The 21580-nt window shown below is 42.6% G+C and overlaps 1 protein-coding gene across 1 annotated transcript in view; it reads right to left on the reverse strand.

The window, feature by feature from the left end:
• lsamp (limbic system associated membrane protein) overlaps positions 1–21580 on the reverse strand; it is a 170721-nt gene that overhangs the window by 40238 nt on the left and 108903 nt on the right. The window contains exons 2-3 of the mRNA XM_029517246.1: positions 20487–20631; positions 19500–19587 (exon numbers count right to left, since the gene is read on the reverse strand). Of these exons, the coding sequence (XP_029373106.1) occupies positions 19500–19587; positions 20487–20631 (233 nt within the window). The remainder of the gene's footprint in view (positions 1–19499; positions 19588–20486; positions 20632–21580) is intronic.

The following is a 21580-nucleotide window of genomic DNA, read 5'->3' on the forward strand; positions in this document are numbered from 1 at the left end:
TACTGCGGCAAACTCTATTCAGCTCTTAAGGACACATACAGGAAAGAATAAACAACAAAACAGCTTTGGGCTTCGACTGTGAAAGTCGTTCCCTTTGCTTTGCCCCATAACCGACTGTTAGTTAACGCAACAAAGTAGCCCACAAAACAAGAAGCTGCACAAAAAAACAAACAAGCAAACAACAACAACCCAAAAACATTTTGGCCTTAACGAGATCTATATATTTTTTTTTTACTTACACACAAGACAGTTTTATATGAAGGACTTGAACCCTATCGAGGGTCCCTGGGTCTGTGTATACCATTTTACATGTTTTGTATTTTTCCCTTCTGGCTCCTTTTGCTCCTGTCAACATTTTAACCCCTGCTGATTCTCAACGTGACATTTGGAGGAGCGATGTGGGAGCAAGTGTAGAAGAGGCGTACAATTATGCTCAGCTAATTTGAAACCATTAGAAGATAATCAGGAGAAAGCACTTGCAGCTCTTTAGATTTAAGCTTTCAGCGCTTGGACGCTTTACTACCAATTACTTGCTTTCTATAAAACAATGTTGGCCCAAAGTCGACTGTTGCCCACCAGCGGGTGCTGTGACAGAGACTGAATAACGTTGTGTTGAACAAGCTGTCCCCATCAGCCGGCGTGTGTGTTTGTATTCGCATTGTGTGTAATTTCTCTGTTTCCACTCCAGTATAATGACTTAACGTGCCAATCTATTATTGAAGACCAACAATCGGAGAATCGTGGCCATTTGTCACATTTGTACCTTCACAAATAATATGGCCTGCTGAAAGGGGGGGGGGGGGTTAAAGCCAGAGGAAAAAAGAGAGAAGAGGAAAATGTAATCGCCTTTCTTCATCTCCCAAACCTCTGCAATGTGCTTTGGTTGATAAAGAATATCTTCTTCGATTAACACTAAGTCTTGTGGCTGAGCCGTCGTTTGTGCTTTCACTTCAAAATCATTCGCACACACACTGGGAACTACACACACAAGAGCCATCAAACAGACACACATGCACGATTTGTTTTCTGTGGCTTTCACAGTATATGCATATGCAGCGTGACTCATTGCTAATACCCGCCACTGATCCCTTCAGTTCTTCATGTTGACATTGTTAATCGATCTAATGACGAGATACATTTGCACTGCATGTGCCACGCACTCGCACACGCCCACGCACTTGTACACATATCAGTAAGTCACTGTATGCAAAAGAAAAAAAGGACCACTGATCTTGTTTGATCTGAGACCCCGGGGTGTGTTTTTTTCCGCAGACACACAAAAGTCTCTCTGGCTGGTGCTGCAGAATTGGAAAAAACAAACAATACATACACTGACTCTGATGTTATTGCTGCGGGAGAGGAAACCCAAGTGGCCCGCCACTGGTGGGTCCCAACCCCACCCCCACCTCGCCACGCACTCAGAGCTGCTGTGGAAACAGAAGAATAGAAGTGGAGGCAGATGAGAGAGAGGTGATGACAGTGAAGAAGACGCCATCTCTCCCCCATCCCAACCCCCAAGATGCCCATGAAACTTTCAAAGGAAGTGCCGGATATAAGACAGATGCAATGGTCGGCTGGAGGCGCTGATGGAAGCGAGTGGTGGTGGGGGGGAGGCTGTTCTTTGTGTGTTTTCATGTTCCTTAAAAAGGATTTTCTCCATTTGAGAGCCATCATATTTCTGTCCTCTGCTGATATCTAGACCTCGGCCTACTTGAAGACACAGAAGTGATTAATTAAAGAGATGGTTTCTCGGTCCGTGTTGAGAGGTGTTTTTCCACTAAGGGCTCTGCGAGGGCAACAACTCGAAGATCACATGAAAATTTAATTGGTGTTTGCATGGAAAGTGGGAAAACAAGACACGCAAGGTACGGAGGTGTTTTTGCTAACAAGCTCTGCACAGGCAGCGAGGGAGGGTCAAGGAAAAGATAATGCGGCGGATTGGGAGTTTTTTTTTTTTCCCCTAAAACCAACTGATGGCAGCTCTTCCCCCTCTAAAAAAAAAAAATGTACGCGCTTACATCTTCCATAGACGCTGTAGCTTTTATCGTATACTATATGATATACTGGAGGAACCCCAGTAAATCCTATTCCTTCTCAAGAGCGATAGCTTTGTACTCTAAACTTGGCACCCATAAAGTGTGGACGGTTTCCCAAAAAAGGCAAAGCTGATTCCGCATTCCAGCCATCAGATGATTTAGGGGCTTACAATATCATACAGCTCAGGGTAATGAGAAAACCAAAGATGGCTAGACAAGCTAAATCCAAGGTTACAGGCTTGGCTGCGATAGGTTGATTTTCTTTTTTTTTTTTTCCCTCCGCAGGTACTATTTCTCCAACTGTTTAATACCATTTCCTGACCTTTGCTCTCCCACTTCCACACAGCATCCCTCATTATGTCACTTTATCCAGACAAGGGTTATTGGAGATCGCAAGCCCTCCCACAACCGTGCACGTAAGCAGCTGTTTGGGAGACTTTTATGTCCTCACACTGCCATTTTCCTCCCCGGGGTGAAACCGTCTCTTCCGCTTTCTACTTTCCAGCAGCTCATTCTTTTTCCATAATTCCCCCCGCAGTGATCGAATGGAACAAAACAGTCACGATACTGTCTCAGACATATATATATGAAGGTGAGGGGTGTTTCTTTCTGTCTGCCTCAGGCATACATTCATCAGTACTGCATTATATACACAACGACACCAGTTCTTCATTGTTCAGACATTAAAGGGGATCTATCAAACTCCAAATTTCCTCACTGTGTTCTTTATTTCTTTAATCCTTAGAGCCCCTCAGGGATTTTCAGTGGATTGCCAACCAGCTTCAGCTCTACCTGATCAATATTGGCGTAATCTACTGTCCCGTAACAGGGAGAGCTTTCTTCCCACTTCATTCTCAGAAAAGAAGAATGCTTAGCATACTGCTCTTGTTCAGCAACACAATTTATTCATGGTCTTAATGATTTGGTCACTCTGGATAATTGTGAGAAGTATTTTGAAAATTCTATGATATTAAACTATAATATTTAATAGACATCAGCTCACCATCCAGATGTGCAACACAAACACACTCGGAGGAAACTCCTCGCAAAATCAACAGTTTTTGTTGTGTTTGGAATATCATCCGATCTATGTCTTTCTGACTGGTACCAAACGAGGGTAACAAACAATTCATTTCTGCCCATGAAATGATTTGGAATGTGTGGGGTCAGTAAAAGTAAGACTTCCCGAAATGACCTTTACCACTTGATAGCGAACAAATCTTAACATCAGAAGTCGAGGGGAACTGTAGAATTAAGCCCTCAATCTTCTCCCAATGAGCTAAATAGGACTTAGGTGGATAATAATCCAGGCTTTCATGTTACGGGTGTACCTCAGTCCATCTGTGATGTGATACAGCAAAAACCAGCTTACAGAAACTCCTTAGCCCACACAACACAGTAAGCACTTTAACGGTTTAATGCCTGTGTTAGCAGTACAGTCACAACACAGCGCCCGACCCAAGCTGTCGCAGGAAATTTCATGAGCCGCTTCTTTTTCTTTCACGGTGAGGCCAAGCGCTGAGGGCAAAGTGCTCAGTGGGAAATATCACCGCAGTAAGGTAGAAGGATACAGACCAAAGCAAAAATAGTCAGAATCAGATTTGGATTGGATCTGGGTAAGGAAGGCTTTTTGTTCTGAACTCTGTTTTTGAGTCTTTGTATTATTCAGATATAGATTTATATCTTCAAAGTAAAGTAATAAAGCACAACAGGATTTGTCAATCAATCAATCTTCCCTTATTCTCTGTTTCCAGCTTAAGATTTAAAGGTTTTCTTATTCAATGCCTTCCGGTTCTGTTTGGATATATGTATAAAATAAAATAAAAATATAAAAACAATTAACCCCCCCAAAATTTAATTTTTGAATGATGAATTGTTTAAAGGAAAAAGAATATAAGTGGATTAATTAATGAAAATCAAAGGGCACCGGCTATTATTGCAACAGAATAAATGTAGAGTCATGAAATATCAGTCATGATCCAACTTTGCAAAGCCGGAGCTGAACCATTACCCTCATCCATCCATCCATCTTCATCCGCTTATCTGGGGTCGGGTCGCGGGGCCATTAACCTCAATTAACTCTAAATCAAATTTGCAAATGACCCATTAATATAAGTCCCAAAGCACAAAACGTACATGGTACTCAGTCAGCATAAAACTAGCAGTGCTGGGATGGGAGCTGGTCCGAAGCTATCCGCCGCCCGGTCCCGCTGCACAACACATAAAACGCTTGCACTTGTTGACATAGAAAAAAGGTGCCAGAAGATTCTGCAGCAATAACTGTGTCCAGATTATTCGGCCCCGTGCATTCAGGTTCGATGAACTGAGAGGTGAACTGATAAGATTTTTAGGATTCCGATTCTGTTTAACGATTCGGTTCTTTATCGATTCTCGTTTGGAAAAAAGGAGAAAAAACAGGCCGATTAGCATCAACTTTGTTTGGTTGAGAAATAATATTACCTTACGAACCCAACAGTGAGGTCTTAAGAGGCCCGTATATTTAATAGTCCACAGTATTTCCTCCCTTTGATGAAATAATCATCAATTACCCTGTTGTCATCCTTTCCTGCGAAATGTGACCAAAATTTTGAGCGTTTGAGCCGCTTGGGCGCCAAGTTTCCTGCTGGCTGCACTGGTGAATGACTTTGCCACGTTCGGTGCGCAGCTTAGCCACACAACGTGTGAGGTGACGTCATTCACGCCCACTGCAATCGATAAGGGAATCGTTTGCAAAATTGGCAAACGATGAAATTGTGGTGGCTAACTAACGATTATTTACCACAGCATGAACCCCGGACCACGGACTGACAAAAGTAAAAGACAGTTTGCAGAAACTTTCTTCAGTGTGTTTTTGGCTTTGGAAATGTGTAAATGAGGGAGTGCTGTCAGGTTCATGTTGATGAGGTTCCAGATCTGTAGACTCTCTACCAGCTTGTTGGTTCTCAGTGTGTCAAGAGGCGTGAACAGCTGGTAGAGTGGAGAGCACCCAACACGCTCAGCTGGAGACCAACCCTCAGTAGTTTACAGACACACACAGACACACACAGACTGAGAGCCTCTTACTGGGCTTACAGCTGCTGCTGCTGTTTGGCTGATAGAACATGTGTGTTTGCTATCACACTCTGTGGGTGTCACTCTCCTTGCCTTTCAACTTCCTCTTGATGCATATATTCATTTTGTGTACATATGGTACATCTGAGCGACCTCCCTCTATTTCAGGCTCTCTCTCTCCCTATCATTTTGTCTCACATTTCCTGTATTTTGTTTGTCTGCTGCCATTCACCCCCCCCCAACGCCTGCCTCATCGCTGTCACTCGTTGTCTCTCCTTCTCATTCTTTCTTTCCTAGTTTCTGTGCTTTGCCTTGAGCTGCAGTCTAATGAGCAAGTGGCTGTTGTTGAGAGAGTGTTTTCTAGCTCTGAGGAGCGATAACAAGCCCATATGTTATTTACCACAGTGGCCACCGCAGAAACCGACCAGTGCCAGCTCTCAAAGACTCTCCCAGGGAAAAATATCTGCCATCAAATCCGTAGCCGCATCAAAAGTGCTGGGTAGAGAAACACACTTGTCGACTCTCAGCTGTGGTTGTAAGATACTTATATATTAGAGAACAGCACATTGTAATGAAGAGTCATACATATTTTCCCTCAATCAGTTATAAGTAGTTGTTTTTCCTCATTAGTAAGATGTATTTTGCGTTTCTCTGAGGGACTCCACTTGGATTACAGAGCATGTGTGTCTTTCAGAAGAAAAACTTTACAATTGGATGTGGAATAAGTTTAAACAACGAAATATCAGGACTTTTGTTCAAAGGTTGTTTGAGTCACCTTAAATCTACTCCGATTTGGATTTGATACAAAATGCTGTTGAAAAATGTTTCTGCCATGGCCTCACACCACCTCACTTAGACCGAAAACTCGCCGCGCAAAAGTGGCATCTCATCAAAACCATATTAAACGAGACTCGCAAGAAGTGTTTAGCACCGTCCTTCAGCCCAGAGGACTTGGTATGTGAAACACTGCATCAGCGCCGGCAAGCCCACCATATGGTCCAACTAAATAACATGCCAGACATCTGGTGGGGCAGTGGACACTGGCAGAAGGAAAAGCCAAGTACAATCACCAGGAAAAAAAAAACAAAAAAAAAACCACGAACAAAGAAACTGAGGATTTCATCAAGGAAAAACACGACAGACGTAAGCCAATGCATTCATAATTTGTTGATTGTATAGTTTATAAATATAACATTAACGATGGCTTTCTTTTTTTTGTGAGAGTGAAAAAGCAGACTGAGTCTTTGAGGGCAGCTGCTTATTGCAAAACATACAGGCACAGAGAAATACTGACGTATCGACGTGTTGAAAAAGCTAACGGCTTTAGCAAAAAAAAAAAAAAAAAAAAAAAAAAAAGCAGGTTATGTTTGCCCCATTCTGCATCTTTCTGTGTTAATTACCAAACAATAGCACATTGTGTATTAACATGCAATCATTTGCTAATTAGTGGGAAACCCAAGTGCAGCTGAAGATGATGGGGGATATTATTACTCATTCATCTCTTTGGTCATGAAACAAGTTAGTGGAGAAACGCGTGATGATGGTGCGCCACGAAAAGCTGAGAATTCAGCAAACTTGTTATAATTTGTACTTTGAGGGAGAGCACAGTTTTCCTGCTCACCCATTCAACATTTGCAGAGACAGATCACTCACATCGTACTATGTCAGAATGTGAGCGACTTCCAGCTTGTTGAATTAAAGCGTCCCTCTGGCAGCAACTAAAGTAATATCCGACATCAGTAGGGATATTGACTGTATGAAATTCTCAGGCAGTCCATCTGCTAGCTGCTGAGAAGTTTGAGTCCAGATCAAAGCTGTGGACTGACCAACACCCCAACGAGCCAACAGTGCTGTCCCTGGAGTGAGGCTGTTGGCTTCGCAGAAAAGGAGAAGGCTTAGTTCATGGTTACATTGTGAGAAGACCTGTATTTCTTTCTCCAATTGTTGGCAGTGGAGGTGGAGTGGAAGAAGGGAGGGGGGAGTAGTCAGACTCCACGTGGGTCTGAGGGGTGCTGAGTCTGGTACGACCGAGTCATCAGGAAACCTCTGAAATCAGATAATTCTCTGTGTGCAGACTCGTGCCACTGATACACTCTGTGCTCTCCAAAAATTAAGACAGCTCCCCCTCACGCTGTCTTCTCTCCTTCGTGAGCCTTCGTGACCCTAATAAGTGGAAATTATTAACACGGCCACAACACTTTGAAATAAGTGATTTTGGCAGATTTTTATTTTTTTTATTTTTTTTATTTTTGCACGCTCTTTTCAGCATTGTAGTCAAGTCGCAGAGCAGCACCTGCGATGTTTGTCTCTCTGTTCTGTTTCACCATCCAGCCCGTGGCGATAAAAGAGGGATCAAGGCCCAATGGTGAGATTGACCGGAACACAACAGAGGAGGTAAGTGCCGGAGCGTTCGCAAACAGCGCACATGAACGCAACACACACACACAGCAAGGTACCCCAAGTAATGTAGGGCACAGATATTTAAGAAACGGTGACAGCAGTCTATTAAGCCTCAGCGGGGTAAAATGTTAATAAGCACACAGTTGCAACACATAAAGTTGACACGTTATTAAAAAGCGGTCACAAGCCCATCCATTTACTGACACAGGTCTGTGCTCCCAGCGCTGGATTTAGCCCACACCGCGTGCGCACACACACACACACTCACTCATGCAGCCCATACACGCACACGCCTAACTACATCTTTTGCCCCTCAAAGAAAGCAGGTGAGGTCAGGTTTAACTGTACCACTCAATCTCACTTCCAGAGGCATTCACAAGCACAAGAAGCACGGTGCAAGAGGGCTGTCCATCTATCTGACAGTCCCAGGTCACATAGAGGATGGAAAAAGACGGAGGAAAGGGGTGCTGGCAGGTTCTATATAAGTAATGACTATACGTGAGGGGAGCCGAGGCAATGTAGAAAGAAATAGTAGTCCTCTATATCAGTGAAAAGACCGAGGGAGACACTGGCCAGAACCAATGGCCACTGGCTCGCCTGGTTAGTTGTTGAAATATGGCTCCCGAATGGCTCAGCTGCAGCCCCTGCCAATGCCCCTACTGTCATGTGTGCTCACGGGATGGCCCCATTTAAATGCATGAGAGCACCTCTCACAGCTAGCGTAAAGAAGATTAAAGGACGCTGCAGTTTTTTTGTTTTTTCATAGATTCGGTCTAAGCAGCATAAGCTCGGCGGCCCACAGAGAAAAAAAATGAATGGTAAATTGTTGCTTTCATTAAAACTTCAAGGAGTCAGTTTCATTATGAAGGTTCAAAGGCAATGGAAAATGAGTGTGGCTGCTTTCTCCCACTCTATCTCTCTCTGTTGCTTATTCCTCTACTTCATAGAGCTGGGTGGCTACATGGAATAATGGGCGATGTGATGGCTGCATGTAATCTTGTCCCTGTAGAGCTGGTGTGTATGGATGAGTGTCTGGTGGCTGCATGCTATAACGCTCATGGCAGACACAATGAGGCATGGTGGGACTCACTGCCGGTCTCGCCATTGCCTCTTTGGGTTTAATTGAGGGCTTTCCATATGCTCTCCAAACCCTGTACTTTGATTTCTTCACCATAATTTACAGGATAAAAATCAAAAGCACCATAGGCGCTTTCAGGGACAGATGAATCAACTGTGTAGAAAGCTACAGTAATTTAATTAAGTCATTTTTTTAACTAAACAATAGATCGGATTTGTTTTTGTAGCATGAGAAGCTTTCCGTTGGGTGACAAACATAGAAATAGCACCTCGTCTTTCGTTTTCTTCTTCTCTTTCACTGGTTTTGTTTTACGGCGTTGCAAATGTTTTGGTCCAGTCCCGCCGTTCTCAAAGCTTTATTTTACACTGCGGCTGATGAGCGAGCATCACAAACCAAACTGCCTGTCCAGCACAAATCAGCAAAACCAAGCTGGAAGCTGAGTAATGAACATCAGAACATTTTGCATGTGAGGAACAAGAAATGTGCCTCAGGAGCTGGTAGAAACTAAAAATACTCCTAAAGGGAGAAAGAATATTTTGTCAGGTGGCCAGAGACACTCCAAATGTCTGCCGTATCAATGGAATAAAATAATACATTAACGCATCAGCCCTTCGCAGGGTCACAAAAGAATCACAAGAACAAATAATAATAATAATGAAATAAAACGTGTTTGTCGTTTCTTTCACTGCCCCGAATGGAGTCAAGTTCCATACTACAGCTCTAAAGACTGCAGCGTGAAAGAGACCAAATCAAAATTCAGTTTGAACTTCATAAAGAGAAAAACCTTTAAGGAAAACTTTTAATGTTGCCTCAACAGCCCGAAAATGACGGCTGAATCATCAACTAAATCGTTTTCAACTGATCTTCGCACATGTATCTAAATACCTGTTAAGTCAAGGGGAAGCGGGAAAAAAAAAAAAGTCATACCACCTCAATGCCTTTACATCACCGGTGCTGATATACAGTATATTTCAAATGTATTCAAATAATATTTCAAATTCAGCCGGCGTCAAAAGATGTGTGCTGTTTGCAAGAACGAAACATCTTTCAATCTTTCAAGGCTTCGGCTCTCATTATTAGCTTTGCCTTCAGTGAGGAGCCGCTGACAGCAGTTTTACACAGGAAGACGTTTAACCCCCCCCCATGTTTACTTAATTTCCATCGGAGAGTGCAGGCTTAATTGACCTGAGTTAACAAGAAGATTTCAGAGAGTTAATGATGGCTTATGCAACCAAAAGAATGAACTCCATGGACGGCTGCGACACAAAGAATAACACATACGTGTAGGCGATTGTGGTGCTGCAGCTATACCTAATCCAAATTTTCTCTCTGCTTCGCTTTCAATTTCCAGGCTTTCTACCTCCACTTGCGTCCACGTAAGCCCCGAGGTAGCGCCAGATGAGGTAGCAGTATGCCTTGGCAATAGCAAAAATAAGGGGGGGGGGGGGGGTCCACAAAGTACTAGTGTGAGGTGAGTGCAGGGGGTAGAAGAAAAGAGGAAGGATGAGGAAGAGGAAGATAGCTGGCTTTACAGGCACAAATGAAAGGTTCTGATTGTCCCATGATAATTGTTCAAAGGTCAATCCTCCTCCTTGCACAGACTGCAGTAGGAGATATGTACAAACACCCAGACACGCACAGTATGTGGGCGCAGACACACTTGCCCCCCACCCCACACCCCCCCGCTAAGGTGCTCTTTAAGAGTGACACGTCTGCCTTTTGAGAATTCTGAAGATTAGCCCCTTAAATACCACAGCATTGTGATACGAGGACAGAAGAAACGAAAAGACGGATACGTGCGGAAAGAGGAGGCATTCAATGCCACCTGTCCTTTCATTTGAAATTCAGGGTTGCCAAGGAGGGATAAAGGTTGTATCCCGTGGCTGCGTTACAGTCAATATTAAGGTTAGAGCTCACCCTCTTAAAAAAAACTAAACAAGGAAAAGAACAGTTTCCAGGTGCAAACCACAAAATACAATGTTAAAACAATCGACATGCTGGAGGGGGAAAGTTTTTTGAAATTGGTGGGGAAAATAAGCTTTTTTTTTTTTTTTTTTTTTGATGAATTTTGATGAGTATACACTCACCGGCCACTTTATTAGGTACACCTGTCCAACTGCTTGTTAACACTTAATTTCTAATCACCCAATCACATGGCGGCAACTCAGTGCATTGAGGCATGTAGATATGGTCAAGACAATCTCCTGCAGTTCAAACCGAGCATCAGTATGGGGAAGAAGGGTGATTTGAGTGACTTTGAACGTGGCATGGTTGTTGGTGCCAGAAGGGCTGGTCTGAGTATTTCAGAAACTGCTGATCTACTGGGATTTTCACGCACAACCATCTCTAGGGTTTACAGAGAATGGTCCGAAAAAGAAAAAATATCCAGTGAGCGGCAGTTCTGTGGGCGGAAATGCCTTGTTGATGCCAGAGGTCAGAGGAGAATGGCCAGACTGGTTCGAGCTGATAGAAAGGCAACAGTGACTCAAATAACCACCCGTTACAACCAAGGTAGGCAGAAAAACATCTCTGAACGCACAGTACGTCGAACTTTGAGGCAGATGGGCTACAGCAGCAGAAGACCACACCGGGTGCCACTCCTTTCAGCTAAGAACAGGAAACTGAGGCTACAATTTGCACAAGCTCATGGAAATTGGACAATAGAAGATTGGAAAAACGTTGCCTGATCTGATGAGTCTCGATTTCTGCTGCGACATTCGGATGGTAGGGTCAGAATTTGGCGTCAACAACATGAAAGAATGGATCCATCCTGCCTTGTATCAACGGTTCAGGCTGGTGGTGGTGGTGTAATGGTGTGGGGAATATTTTCTTGGCACCAATTGAGCATCGTTGCAACGCCACAGCCTACCTGAGTATTGTTGCTAACCATGTCCATCCCTTTATGACCACAATGTACCCAACTTCTGATGGCTACTTTCAGCAGGATAATGTGCCACGTCATAAAGCTGGAATCATCTCAGACTGGTTTCTTGAACATGACAATGAGTTCACTGTACTCAAATGGCCTCCACAGTCACCAGATCTCAATCCAATAGAGCATCTTTGGGATGTGGTGGAACGGGAGATTCGCATCATGGATGTGCAGTCGACAAATCTGCAGCAACTGTGTGATGCCATCATTTCAATATGGACCAAACTCTCTGAGGAATGCTTCCAGCACCTTGTTGAATCTATGCCACGAAGAATTGAGGCAGTTCTGAAGGCAAAAAGGGGTCCAACCCGTTACTAGCATGGTGTACCTAATAAAGTGGCCGGTGAGTGTATGTTCGTATGACGCTGTGCCGGGCTGCGGTTGTATTTGTCTCATGCTGCGCTCGTGACAGTAAACCACAAAAATACACAACGCGTATGACATCCCGTCGCTGCAGTCAGCCTGCCGATGCTTCGCGGTCCAGAGCGCGTGTTTGCGGTGCAGCAAGACGTGGCGCTCCTCAATGGACGCAACATGTTGAAATGGGGTCACAGCAGTCGGGGGAACAGCTGGCTACGGGAGCATTCACTTCGCCTGCTACTTTATAGTCGCACCGTTTCCGTGACATTTATGAATGGATAATGCCATCTGTCTTGGAGGAAAAGCTGCTCGCAGGGAAGGTTTGGGTGATAACTTGTAGATTGAAGAGCTAATTTTGACTGCGGAGCCAGACTGGGTTGTGGTTATAAACCCGAGACTTATGATGTTGGACTGAAAAGTTTGCAGGAGTACACAGTCCGGCGGATATGATGGAGGTTTTTTTTTTTTTTTTTTTCTCCACTTTTTCAGGGGAAACTTAAACAAGAGGATTGTTTGGCAGGTTGAGCTCAGATGAATCGCAATTTTTATATTAACAAGGCCACCAAAATCATTTAATAAAAGAATCAATGCTCATTAAAGTGCTGACTTTCATTCAAGAGTGACAGATCAATGCTTATTTGAATTTGCCCATCAAGCGCCGCCATCTCTGGAGTGAAAAGGAAGTAGCATGAATAAACAAAAAAAGAAAAAAAAAACATAAACTGAGATTGCATCTTTTTGCAACAGCGGCCCATTGAGGGATTAATACCATCTGAAAGATTCAAGGGTCTCATGGAATCTGGCGACCAAGGAGCGTGCAGTCTTGCACATTTGGCTGCACAGATTACCTTTACAGAGAGACATTCACACTGGCAGCTGCTTTCGTTCAGTCAGCCTGGGAGTCACGATACAACAGAGTTAATTTCTGTTTACTTGGAGGCTCCTAAGGAGGCCGGTGGGCACCGCACAAACTGCCTCACTGACTGTGGTGACTATTAATTCCTTTACTGGTCCAAATTGTGATGTTATATAAACATTAAATGCAGAAATCAGACTTCAACAATCTGCAATGCTTCTGATTAGAGTCAGCAGGTCAGTCAAGCGGATATTTAGTTATAGTAAGAGCTAAATGAAATAAAAGTTCCACTCCTGTGGGATGAGTATTATATGAGGACCTCATGAGATGAATGAATAGCTCCCCAGCCTCTGCATTTTATGAAACACATTTGCAGAGCATATTTAAATTTGCTGAACTTGCTGAAACGCTGCTGCTGTGGCTGTTGGCTGTATAAATTAATGTACAAAAATTATTGAGCTGGGGATTGGAGCTATATTTAGGGTTATGTGTCATCCTCCTTTATAAAAATAAGTGCATCTCCCTCCAACCTGTCTGATATTTTAGCACATTAAAGGGCACCTTCACTTATTACATTTGATAATAGGGCACTCGCATCAAAATTACACCTAATAAACTGTGTTAGCAAGCAAGTATTATTTAATTAGCACTAATAACAAAATAAGGCTTGGTCTGACGGGATTGTCTTTAGTTTGGCAATATTTTGTCTTTGCTCATAAAGTAGACTGATTAAACTAAAAGTCTTTTAATGTCTTAATGGTGCAAGAGGAAAAGCCCGGTCCAAAGTGCGTGACTGACTCCTGGACCAACCGAATAAAATCCACCTATGCTGCCTCTGAAGTGACAGCCTGCAGTATAAATTGCACTTGGATACGAGGCCTTCGGTGCAAAGACTAAAAAATTAAAAAATTAGGATAGATAACAGATGATGTTTTGACAGCAGGAAATCTGTTGCCAAATTTGTTGCTGTTGATTCAAATTTCTCCTATTTTAATGACAAAAGAAGGCAAAATGAGTTCATCCTCAGGAACAGCTTGATTCACCAGGGATTATTTTTAATCACAAAATACCTCTCTTCAAGCACTCCACAGTGTATTATTTGCCTGTCATAGACATGGCAGATGTGGTTTTATTTTGTTTCATCACCTGCTTATCCTGCGTTGTTGCTGTGGTTTCACATCTTAGTTCTCTGTCCACTGAAACGGCGTTGCTCAGCGTTATATTTAAACAAACAACGGTACACGCATGGCAAACAAAAATATTTCAAGTATTCAAAGTAATATCTGGTTAGCAAAAGTGGAAGACAGATGGGGATTTCTGTTCTGTCAAAAATAAATAAATAAATAAATAAAATACAAGTTTCTCTTGAATGTCTGATTGTTGTTGTTGAACTAAAAACTATTCTGAGGGGACATCGTGTGGTCTTTGAATTGCTCTGCTGTTGAATGTGGGCCGCCAACATTTTTTGAGATTTTCATGTGAGCTATGATTTGGAAAAGGTTGAGAACCGTTGGTTTAGCTCATTTTATGACACCATATGTTTGACATGTGCACTTGCCATCTGTCCTTGAGGACCGGAGCAGTATCATTAATACCAGCCGAGCAGTTCATATCTGTCTACAGACAGAATTTAACACCGCAGATATGCAGCATGGAAGCACAGACCGTGCCCCCTCTTTGGGGTTGCTGTCAGACACAGTGTCACAGAATGTAAACCTTTTTGATCAAAAGGTAGAATATTTCCATTTAACCTTACGAAAAAGCCCGAAAAACATCATCGGTGCAGCACTGCTTCGTTTGGTTTCAGCGTATTATTCGATAATACCTCTTCGTGGGCGACTGGGGAAACAAACAAACAAAAAATAAAATAAAATAGATTTGTTGAACAAAAAATTGATAAGAAACTTCTCAAGTTATTCACTTACGGCTTATCCACTCTAATTCAGTCCAATCAGCTTTGGCATTCACAAGAGATGCAGTGGCGGAACCAGAAAATGTTCTGTGGGGTGGCCAGGATGATTTCGTGATCAATGTCTCACTAGAAAATATCGGGGTATTTTGGGCATCTAACTTTGAGAACCACTGCAGTAGAGGCTGAAAAATCTAATCAAGTCAGTTACAAATTACATTACAACGTGCACTTAAAAAGCACAAAATTACATGACAAAGTGCACACAAAAGTGAAACACTTAAGCAGAAAATATGAAGCCTTTAAGTGCAACTCTCTTAAAACTGCACCACTGGAAGGATTTTCTTTGACAGATAAAATATCTCTCATCATTCTGCGTTTGTTGTGGTTTGCAGTAAGGCGATTTAATAAATCTTCCATATCCTGGGACCATCCATGGCGGAACACAGGTATGTCTTCACTGGGGAAAAGCCACATTCACAGGAAGCAATGGGGATTTTACACAATCGGAAGAGCTCATGGAATCTGCGCGCATCTAAAGTGTGCGGTTGTGCCGTCGCAGTGCAAGAGCGGTTCCGCGAACAGGAAACTAGCGACTGCTGCGATGCGGTGGCTAGAATCAGGCCAGGGTGGCCAGGCCAGATTCACCCCACACCTCTGCCATTGCTTTCATGCGCAAATGTTCCTCATAAAAAAGGCAAGAATCGTCGCTTCCAAAGTGCTGGAGACTGCAGGTCTTTGTTGGGACGCTTCATCCAATCACCTGCCAAGTGTTCGGTTTTGGGTTTTGTTTTGGTTTGTTTGTTTGTTTTGAGAGTGCCTGCCCTTTCCCAGTTTCCAACCAAACCCAGATAGTTGCTACAGCAAAGAAAAAATAAATAATAATAAACAGAAAAGTGCCATATGCAGGTACAGGCACAGATACACACAATGTCATGCAAAACACACACACACACACATTTCTGCACACATAAATTATAGTTAATAGACTTGGCGAACATCAAAGTCGAACCCTAAAATTGTCAGAAAAAAAATAAAAAATTGGCGTGGGTTTGCCCATTGGCATAACTTATGTGTCTGCGTTTCATAAAAATCAAACAGGATTTGGGTGGAAAGCAGCCATTTTCTTGGGATTCTCATCATGTGCAGTGACCCCGCGGCCTGGTGCCACTTGTCTGAGGCCTAGAAGTACCCCAGTTTTTCATCCACTGCAAATTTACTTTGTCTGATCGTTTGTTTTCCAATTACGTCCCTGTCCCTGCAAGCTGAAAATTGTCAGCTTTGGTTATGTGAACCCACTCTTGGGTCTGTCACCAGGGGCAATGTTTGATGCTTAGAACATTTTCATACCCATTAAAAGATGAAGGCAGGGTGAATTATTATCCCACAGTGCTGATTGGGTTTTGCGGGGGTTTGGTTTATGTTGCTGCTCTGTCATGGTATAGCGAAGCCACACACAAAGACACATTCTTATCATCCCCTTTGCTGAAAGGCTCCAACCTACGTCCGTGCAGAGAAGGAAACGAGTGGATAAAAGACAATGAAAGCAGAAACTGAAGTTTAATAAGTCGGAGAGGCGAAGGCTGTTGGTGAAGCATGAAACGAATGCAGTTGTTATTTAATTAATATGCCACATTCTTTACATTTGTGTTCATATATATATATATATATATATATATATATGTTCAATGCATCTTTGTTTGACCAATTTGACCAATTTCAAAGTAAATGAAATTGTAACAGAGTTTGTTTGCCGTAACGCACTCTGTCTAATCTGAGGCAATTTACGCTTCGGGGCCGCGCCTCAATTTAGATGAAAGATGCTGAGCTGAACCTCAAAAAGGAGATTACACCCACATAACGGGCAAATACAACAGATGAGCACAACAATGGCAACGAAATTGAATGGGACTTTAAGAGCAAGAGCTGAGGACAAAATAGCCAGGAAAGAAAGCAGCAGAATCAATGTTAGGCTATAACTGTCGCATTAGCTGTGATAAATGAGGCAGAGGCCGGAAACTGTAGAAGTCGAAGCAGGACATTCCAGCGATCAAGCTCTAAATAATAGCACACAGCATAATACCCTGGATTCTCAAAAGGAGAGGCAATGTTTCTCACAAGAGGTGATCAATTCATATCTATAGACGTTTAAAATAACTATTAATGGATGATATCTTCAGTTCATCGCTGTACGACAACTTCTCTATGAGGCATTTGTGTGCGTCGTCCGCTGCCTTCACACACTCAGAGGGTTTGAAACGGAAGGCACAGTTAAAATAAAAACAGGATTGATAAAACAATCAAGGTTTGCGAAATGTATCAAACCACAACATTAGATTTGTCACTGTACCGACGCGGCGCTCTGTATTGTACAACAGTGTCGTTTTCCCGGTAAAGGACAGATGACAGCTGACGCAGTCATAGCAGAAAGACAACACCAACACACACAAGCAAACAAACAAACAAACAAACATATAAACTTGGAGATTCCATTTTCAGCACTCAGGTACTGCGTTTCCATCTGTCAGGCACCATGTTTTTGACAGGTTAAGAAGCATTTCTGTCAACTAACTGCGCCTTCGGAAAAAGACGAGAGAGACTCGGCTGCCTGCAATTCGGAAACATTTTACGGATTTAAAGAAATGCAGTAGCCATGTATTGTGACAGTTTTGAAAAAAACAAACAAACAAACAAACTTACAAAAGTCCGCATCAACATTGAACATCAAAATATGTGCATTAATAAGGTTCCTTTTGTCGAGATTCATTTGTGGCCATTTTTCGACTACATTCAAAAGAGGGTAGTGAAATGACACGCGGCAGCCGTTAGTGCATCTTCTTCATGAGTGCACCGTGGAAATAGTCCAAATTTAGAATGGGGGGTTGGTCAAAGACAACAAAAGCCACCTGTCAGCATCTCTACTGACCAACGAACACTGTAAAGCTGAAAGAACTGATTGATTAATCAAATAGATGATTGGCAACAATTGATTTCTCAACATTTTTCTGATTTGACTAATTGTTCTGAGCGACTATTACGTTTGGGACCTTGGTGTAAAGTAAAACAATGACGACGTGGATATCAAAATATATTTAGAAATTTTAGAGGGGCTTTTTAAAACCCTCAGGCTACAAGATGGAGGATTCACCACCTGTTGGAGCTGACAGCTGAAATTTACTGATGCAAATTTCTAAAATATTTGTGATTAATCAAATTATTTGTCCCCAAGCGATGGGGCGCCAACCTGGAGCTTATGGCCTCTTTAGTGCTTTCCCACTTTTTGAGGTTGGTAGTCCAGCCCTTTTTTGTAGCACTCAACACAGGTAAAGGAAGACATATTTATCTGTACAGTGCCTCCAAAAAGACAAATAGAGTAATTCATATAAGACATAAAAAGGCAAAGCGAACAAGATAAAAGAAAGGGCAATATAAAAGACACATAAACGGGATTTTACAAAGGATACCATAAAACAGAACATAAAAATGAGCTGAGAATGAATAACTCCAGGAAGTGGGGAAAATGCTTTAAACTTGTGCATTATGCTTTGATATACAACGACGGAGGCTTGTTTTTAAAGTTTTCTGAGAGTTTGTTCCAGATATCTGGAGATAAAAACAAAACAAAAAGCAAAACTCGTGAGAGCGTCTTTCCGTTTCCGTAAGCCGGCCTGTCCAGGATGACCTGGGAGGAAATAAAAACCAAAATGGTCCACTCCTCTGTCAACCAACAGAAGCATTTAAATCAAAACCCAACTGCTGCAGACATATGAGGAACGGGGACTGTGTTTCACAGCGCGTCGAATACTATCAGCTACCTACTTTAATTCTCCCACAGAAAAACAAGTCTTTCTAAAGCTTTAATTTTCGAGTTCTGTTTTAAGGTGATTAAAATTAATTTTGCTCCTACCTCAAAGTCGATATTCATTTTTTTATCTTTGTCAATTTCTGTCTTGGTTTGTGGTCGTTAGTTTTACAGATTCAAGGTGAGCGCTGTCTTTTAATTGTTCTTCTCTGACAGCCACCCCCCCCTCCAAAAAAAAAAATGAAACAGAACAATTATTTCTGTTTTTTTTCTTTGTTCGAGCACAGTCATTGATTGGATTTGATGGAAATGCGGTAAGACGTTCCACGGCGAGATAGATGCTGAAGTTTTTAAAGCTACTTTTTTTTAAAAACTTTCGCTGTGAAATTAGGAATCTGTGATGAATGTCAGCCCATTTCCCTTCGCTGTACCTACGAGGGAGCGAGGTACAGAGAGAAAGGCACATGACTGTGCATCTGCGCGGACTTCATTCTCAGCCCTCTCAGGTACCTCAGTTTGATGATGCTGTTGAGCAAAACAAAAAATTTCCACCCTCAGGGTTCGGCAGCAACTTCTCGCCCCCGGTCTCTTTGTGATTATCTTTCGCTCTCAACTTTCCTGCTTTTTCCATTCAGGAGCAATAACTTTGTATTCTTTGAAATGGAAAACCGCTGCTGAAGGCTTTTCAAGTGCACTTAGGATTCATTTGAAGTCGAACAAGAATTTCTCTTGCTGTAGGGGGGACTGTTTGTGATATATAGCTTATTTTTTCTGACAATACACATTTATATACGGTACCGCCGTCACAGGCACCCCAGAGGGACACATTTACGCATATAATAATAGGGAGTGGTGACATCAGTGTCTGCTGCTTATGTGCTGGTAGACAATGATGCCCCTCACTCTGGAGATATTTAATGTATAATTTAAAATTGTGAAAAAGAAAGAGAGAGAGAGAGAGAGAAAAAAAAGATTTGTAGGTTTGTACGCCCAATTTCATATCCTTCCAAATGGCATGGGGAGGTGATGAACAATGTTTCCTGTCACTGCAGGCGTTTATGTGAGTGCAGCTTACCTTGTACAATGAGGTAGACCTGTGAGGTCTTGGGCTGCTGCTTAGTCTGTATGGAGCAGGTGTATGACCCCTCATCATACACGTCCACCTGCGCACAAAAAAAAAAAAAAAAAACGACAACAATGCTCATACAAAGTTCGTATTCCCATCACAGCTTTACAGAGGGAGCAGTGTGTTACCTTTCACACCTATAACGCTCACGACTCTCCTGAAAATGCACAGTGTCCAAAACCTTCCTTTGCGGACAGTGTACACTCCACCATGTGTGATAATCTTCTCTCATTCGTGTTTGACCATTAAAAACATAAAAAAATTCCCATTCCCAGTAATCTGTGATTTATAGCTATGGTTGTACAAGTTTTGATTTACATGGACGATTTATTCTGTCCAAGGTTGTAACACGGGGGTCAGTGTCACTCAAATTTCTAGCAGAGCTAAAAGCAAAAATCAATACTGATTTGAGTGTCTGCCCATTAAATGTAAATGACTTTTTTTTTTTTTTTTACCTTGAAAGCAGACTGGATGGCTGTTTAATCTTTGGTGCTAAGGTTAATCTAACCATTTTGGCTCCAGATTCACATCGCTATGATATTTTCCAAAGTGTCGAACTGATCCTGAAACTGCCGCAGATATTTATGCAAAAAAAAAGAAGAAAGAAATTACAGGCCTGGGAGAAAACGTAGGAGGTGTGAAATTAAAACTTAAGAATGAAATTCAAAAAAGTCCCTTTCACTGAGGCTCCCGCATAAATAAGTGACTGAACTAATTCATAAATATTAAAAGAGTGCATCTCCTGCTCTTAAAAAAATATATTCAAGTTAAATTACGCAGTTTATTAACGTCACGTTTCATGATCAACAGGACAGGGTCCTTAAAACTAAGAAAAATGTTTGCTCTTTCGTCCTTAAATGCAACCGTCATCCACGTCCAGGCCACCATGCATTAAATATGTGAGGATTGTAGAACAGACCGGTCGCTCAACATTACCTTCTGTATGCGCAGGCTGTACTCCAGCTGTCCTTTAGTGACCAGATCTACTCTGGGGTCCAGAGACCACTTGTCCTGGCCGGCAAAGATGATGTTGGATCGATTGAGCCAAGCCACCTTGGACACTTTGTCATCAACATAACACCTGTGGACACGACAAGAACAATCGAGGTTAGGAGAAGGAAATGGAAACAGAAGGCTTGGTTTGTCATTAGGGAATGCTGTGTGAAAGGGTGTGGAAGGAGAGAGCATCTGTCTTCTTTCATTTCATGATGTGAATTCGTGCTGGGAGAAGGGAAATGTGGAATTTTTGTAGATAGGAAATAAACAACAGCAACTGGAGTCCACAAAAGAGGCGAACTGTAGGAATCATTTTAATATGCATCATCAGGAAGGGTTCAAACACACACACACACACACACACAGATGCCTAAATCAATGGGCCAAACCGGGTGTGTTGCGACACCCTGGTATATTTGATACTGCTGACCAACAAAGGTAGTCCAAAGTTAGTTAATCAGCGCTTCACGTGTCCTGAGGTCCTTAAAAGAAAATTCAAGGAGCTTCTCTTTCGCTCTTCCATTTTCTCTTTTCCTCCCACTTATGCTCTCATTATCTCCCTTTACTCCCCGTTCTCTTTCTCCTTCTTTGAATCTGCCTGCCTCCCCGTGTCTGATAAATATATCACCATTAACAGTGAGCCTATTCCAGAGAATGAAAAAGGACACCGGTATCCTCTTGTTTACTTCTTGTTGCACGCTGTCAGAGCATTACGCCAAGTGAGCTCAAGCTGACACGTCTTGCACAGGGCGAGGATGGGAGCCGAGAGTCTGCCTAATGAATAAATGTAAATGTGAGAAGACGTCGGAATCAATGAGAATGGATATCAGCTGTAATGCAAGTCGACAGCAGATGTGCCTCTCATGCAAATACCGCCAACTCCCCATGCCTCGCCTGCGCGCACAGCCTTGCAGTGTGCTGGGCTGCGAGACAGTAGATCAGAGCGGAAGTAGAGTGGGGGTGTCTTTGGCAAGTGACCCCGGCTGATACACACCAGTGTTAGTGCTGTCACCCCAGCCTTTAACCCAGTGGGG

Source organism: Echeneis naucrates, chromosome 13, assembly GCF_900963305.1.
Source record: "Echeneis naucrates chromosome 13, fEcheNa1.1, whole genome shotgun sequence".
Classification (NCBI taxonomy): Eukaryota; Metazoa; Chordata; class Actinopteri; order Carangiformes; family Echeneidae; genus Echeneis; species Echeneis naucrates.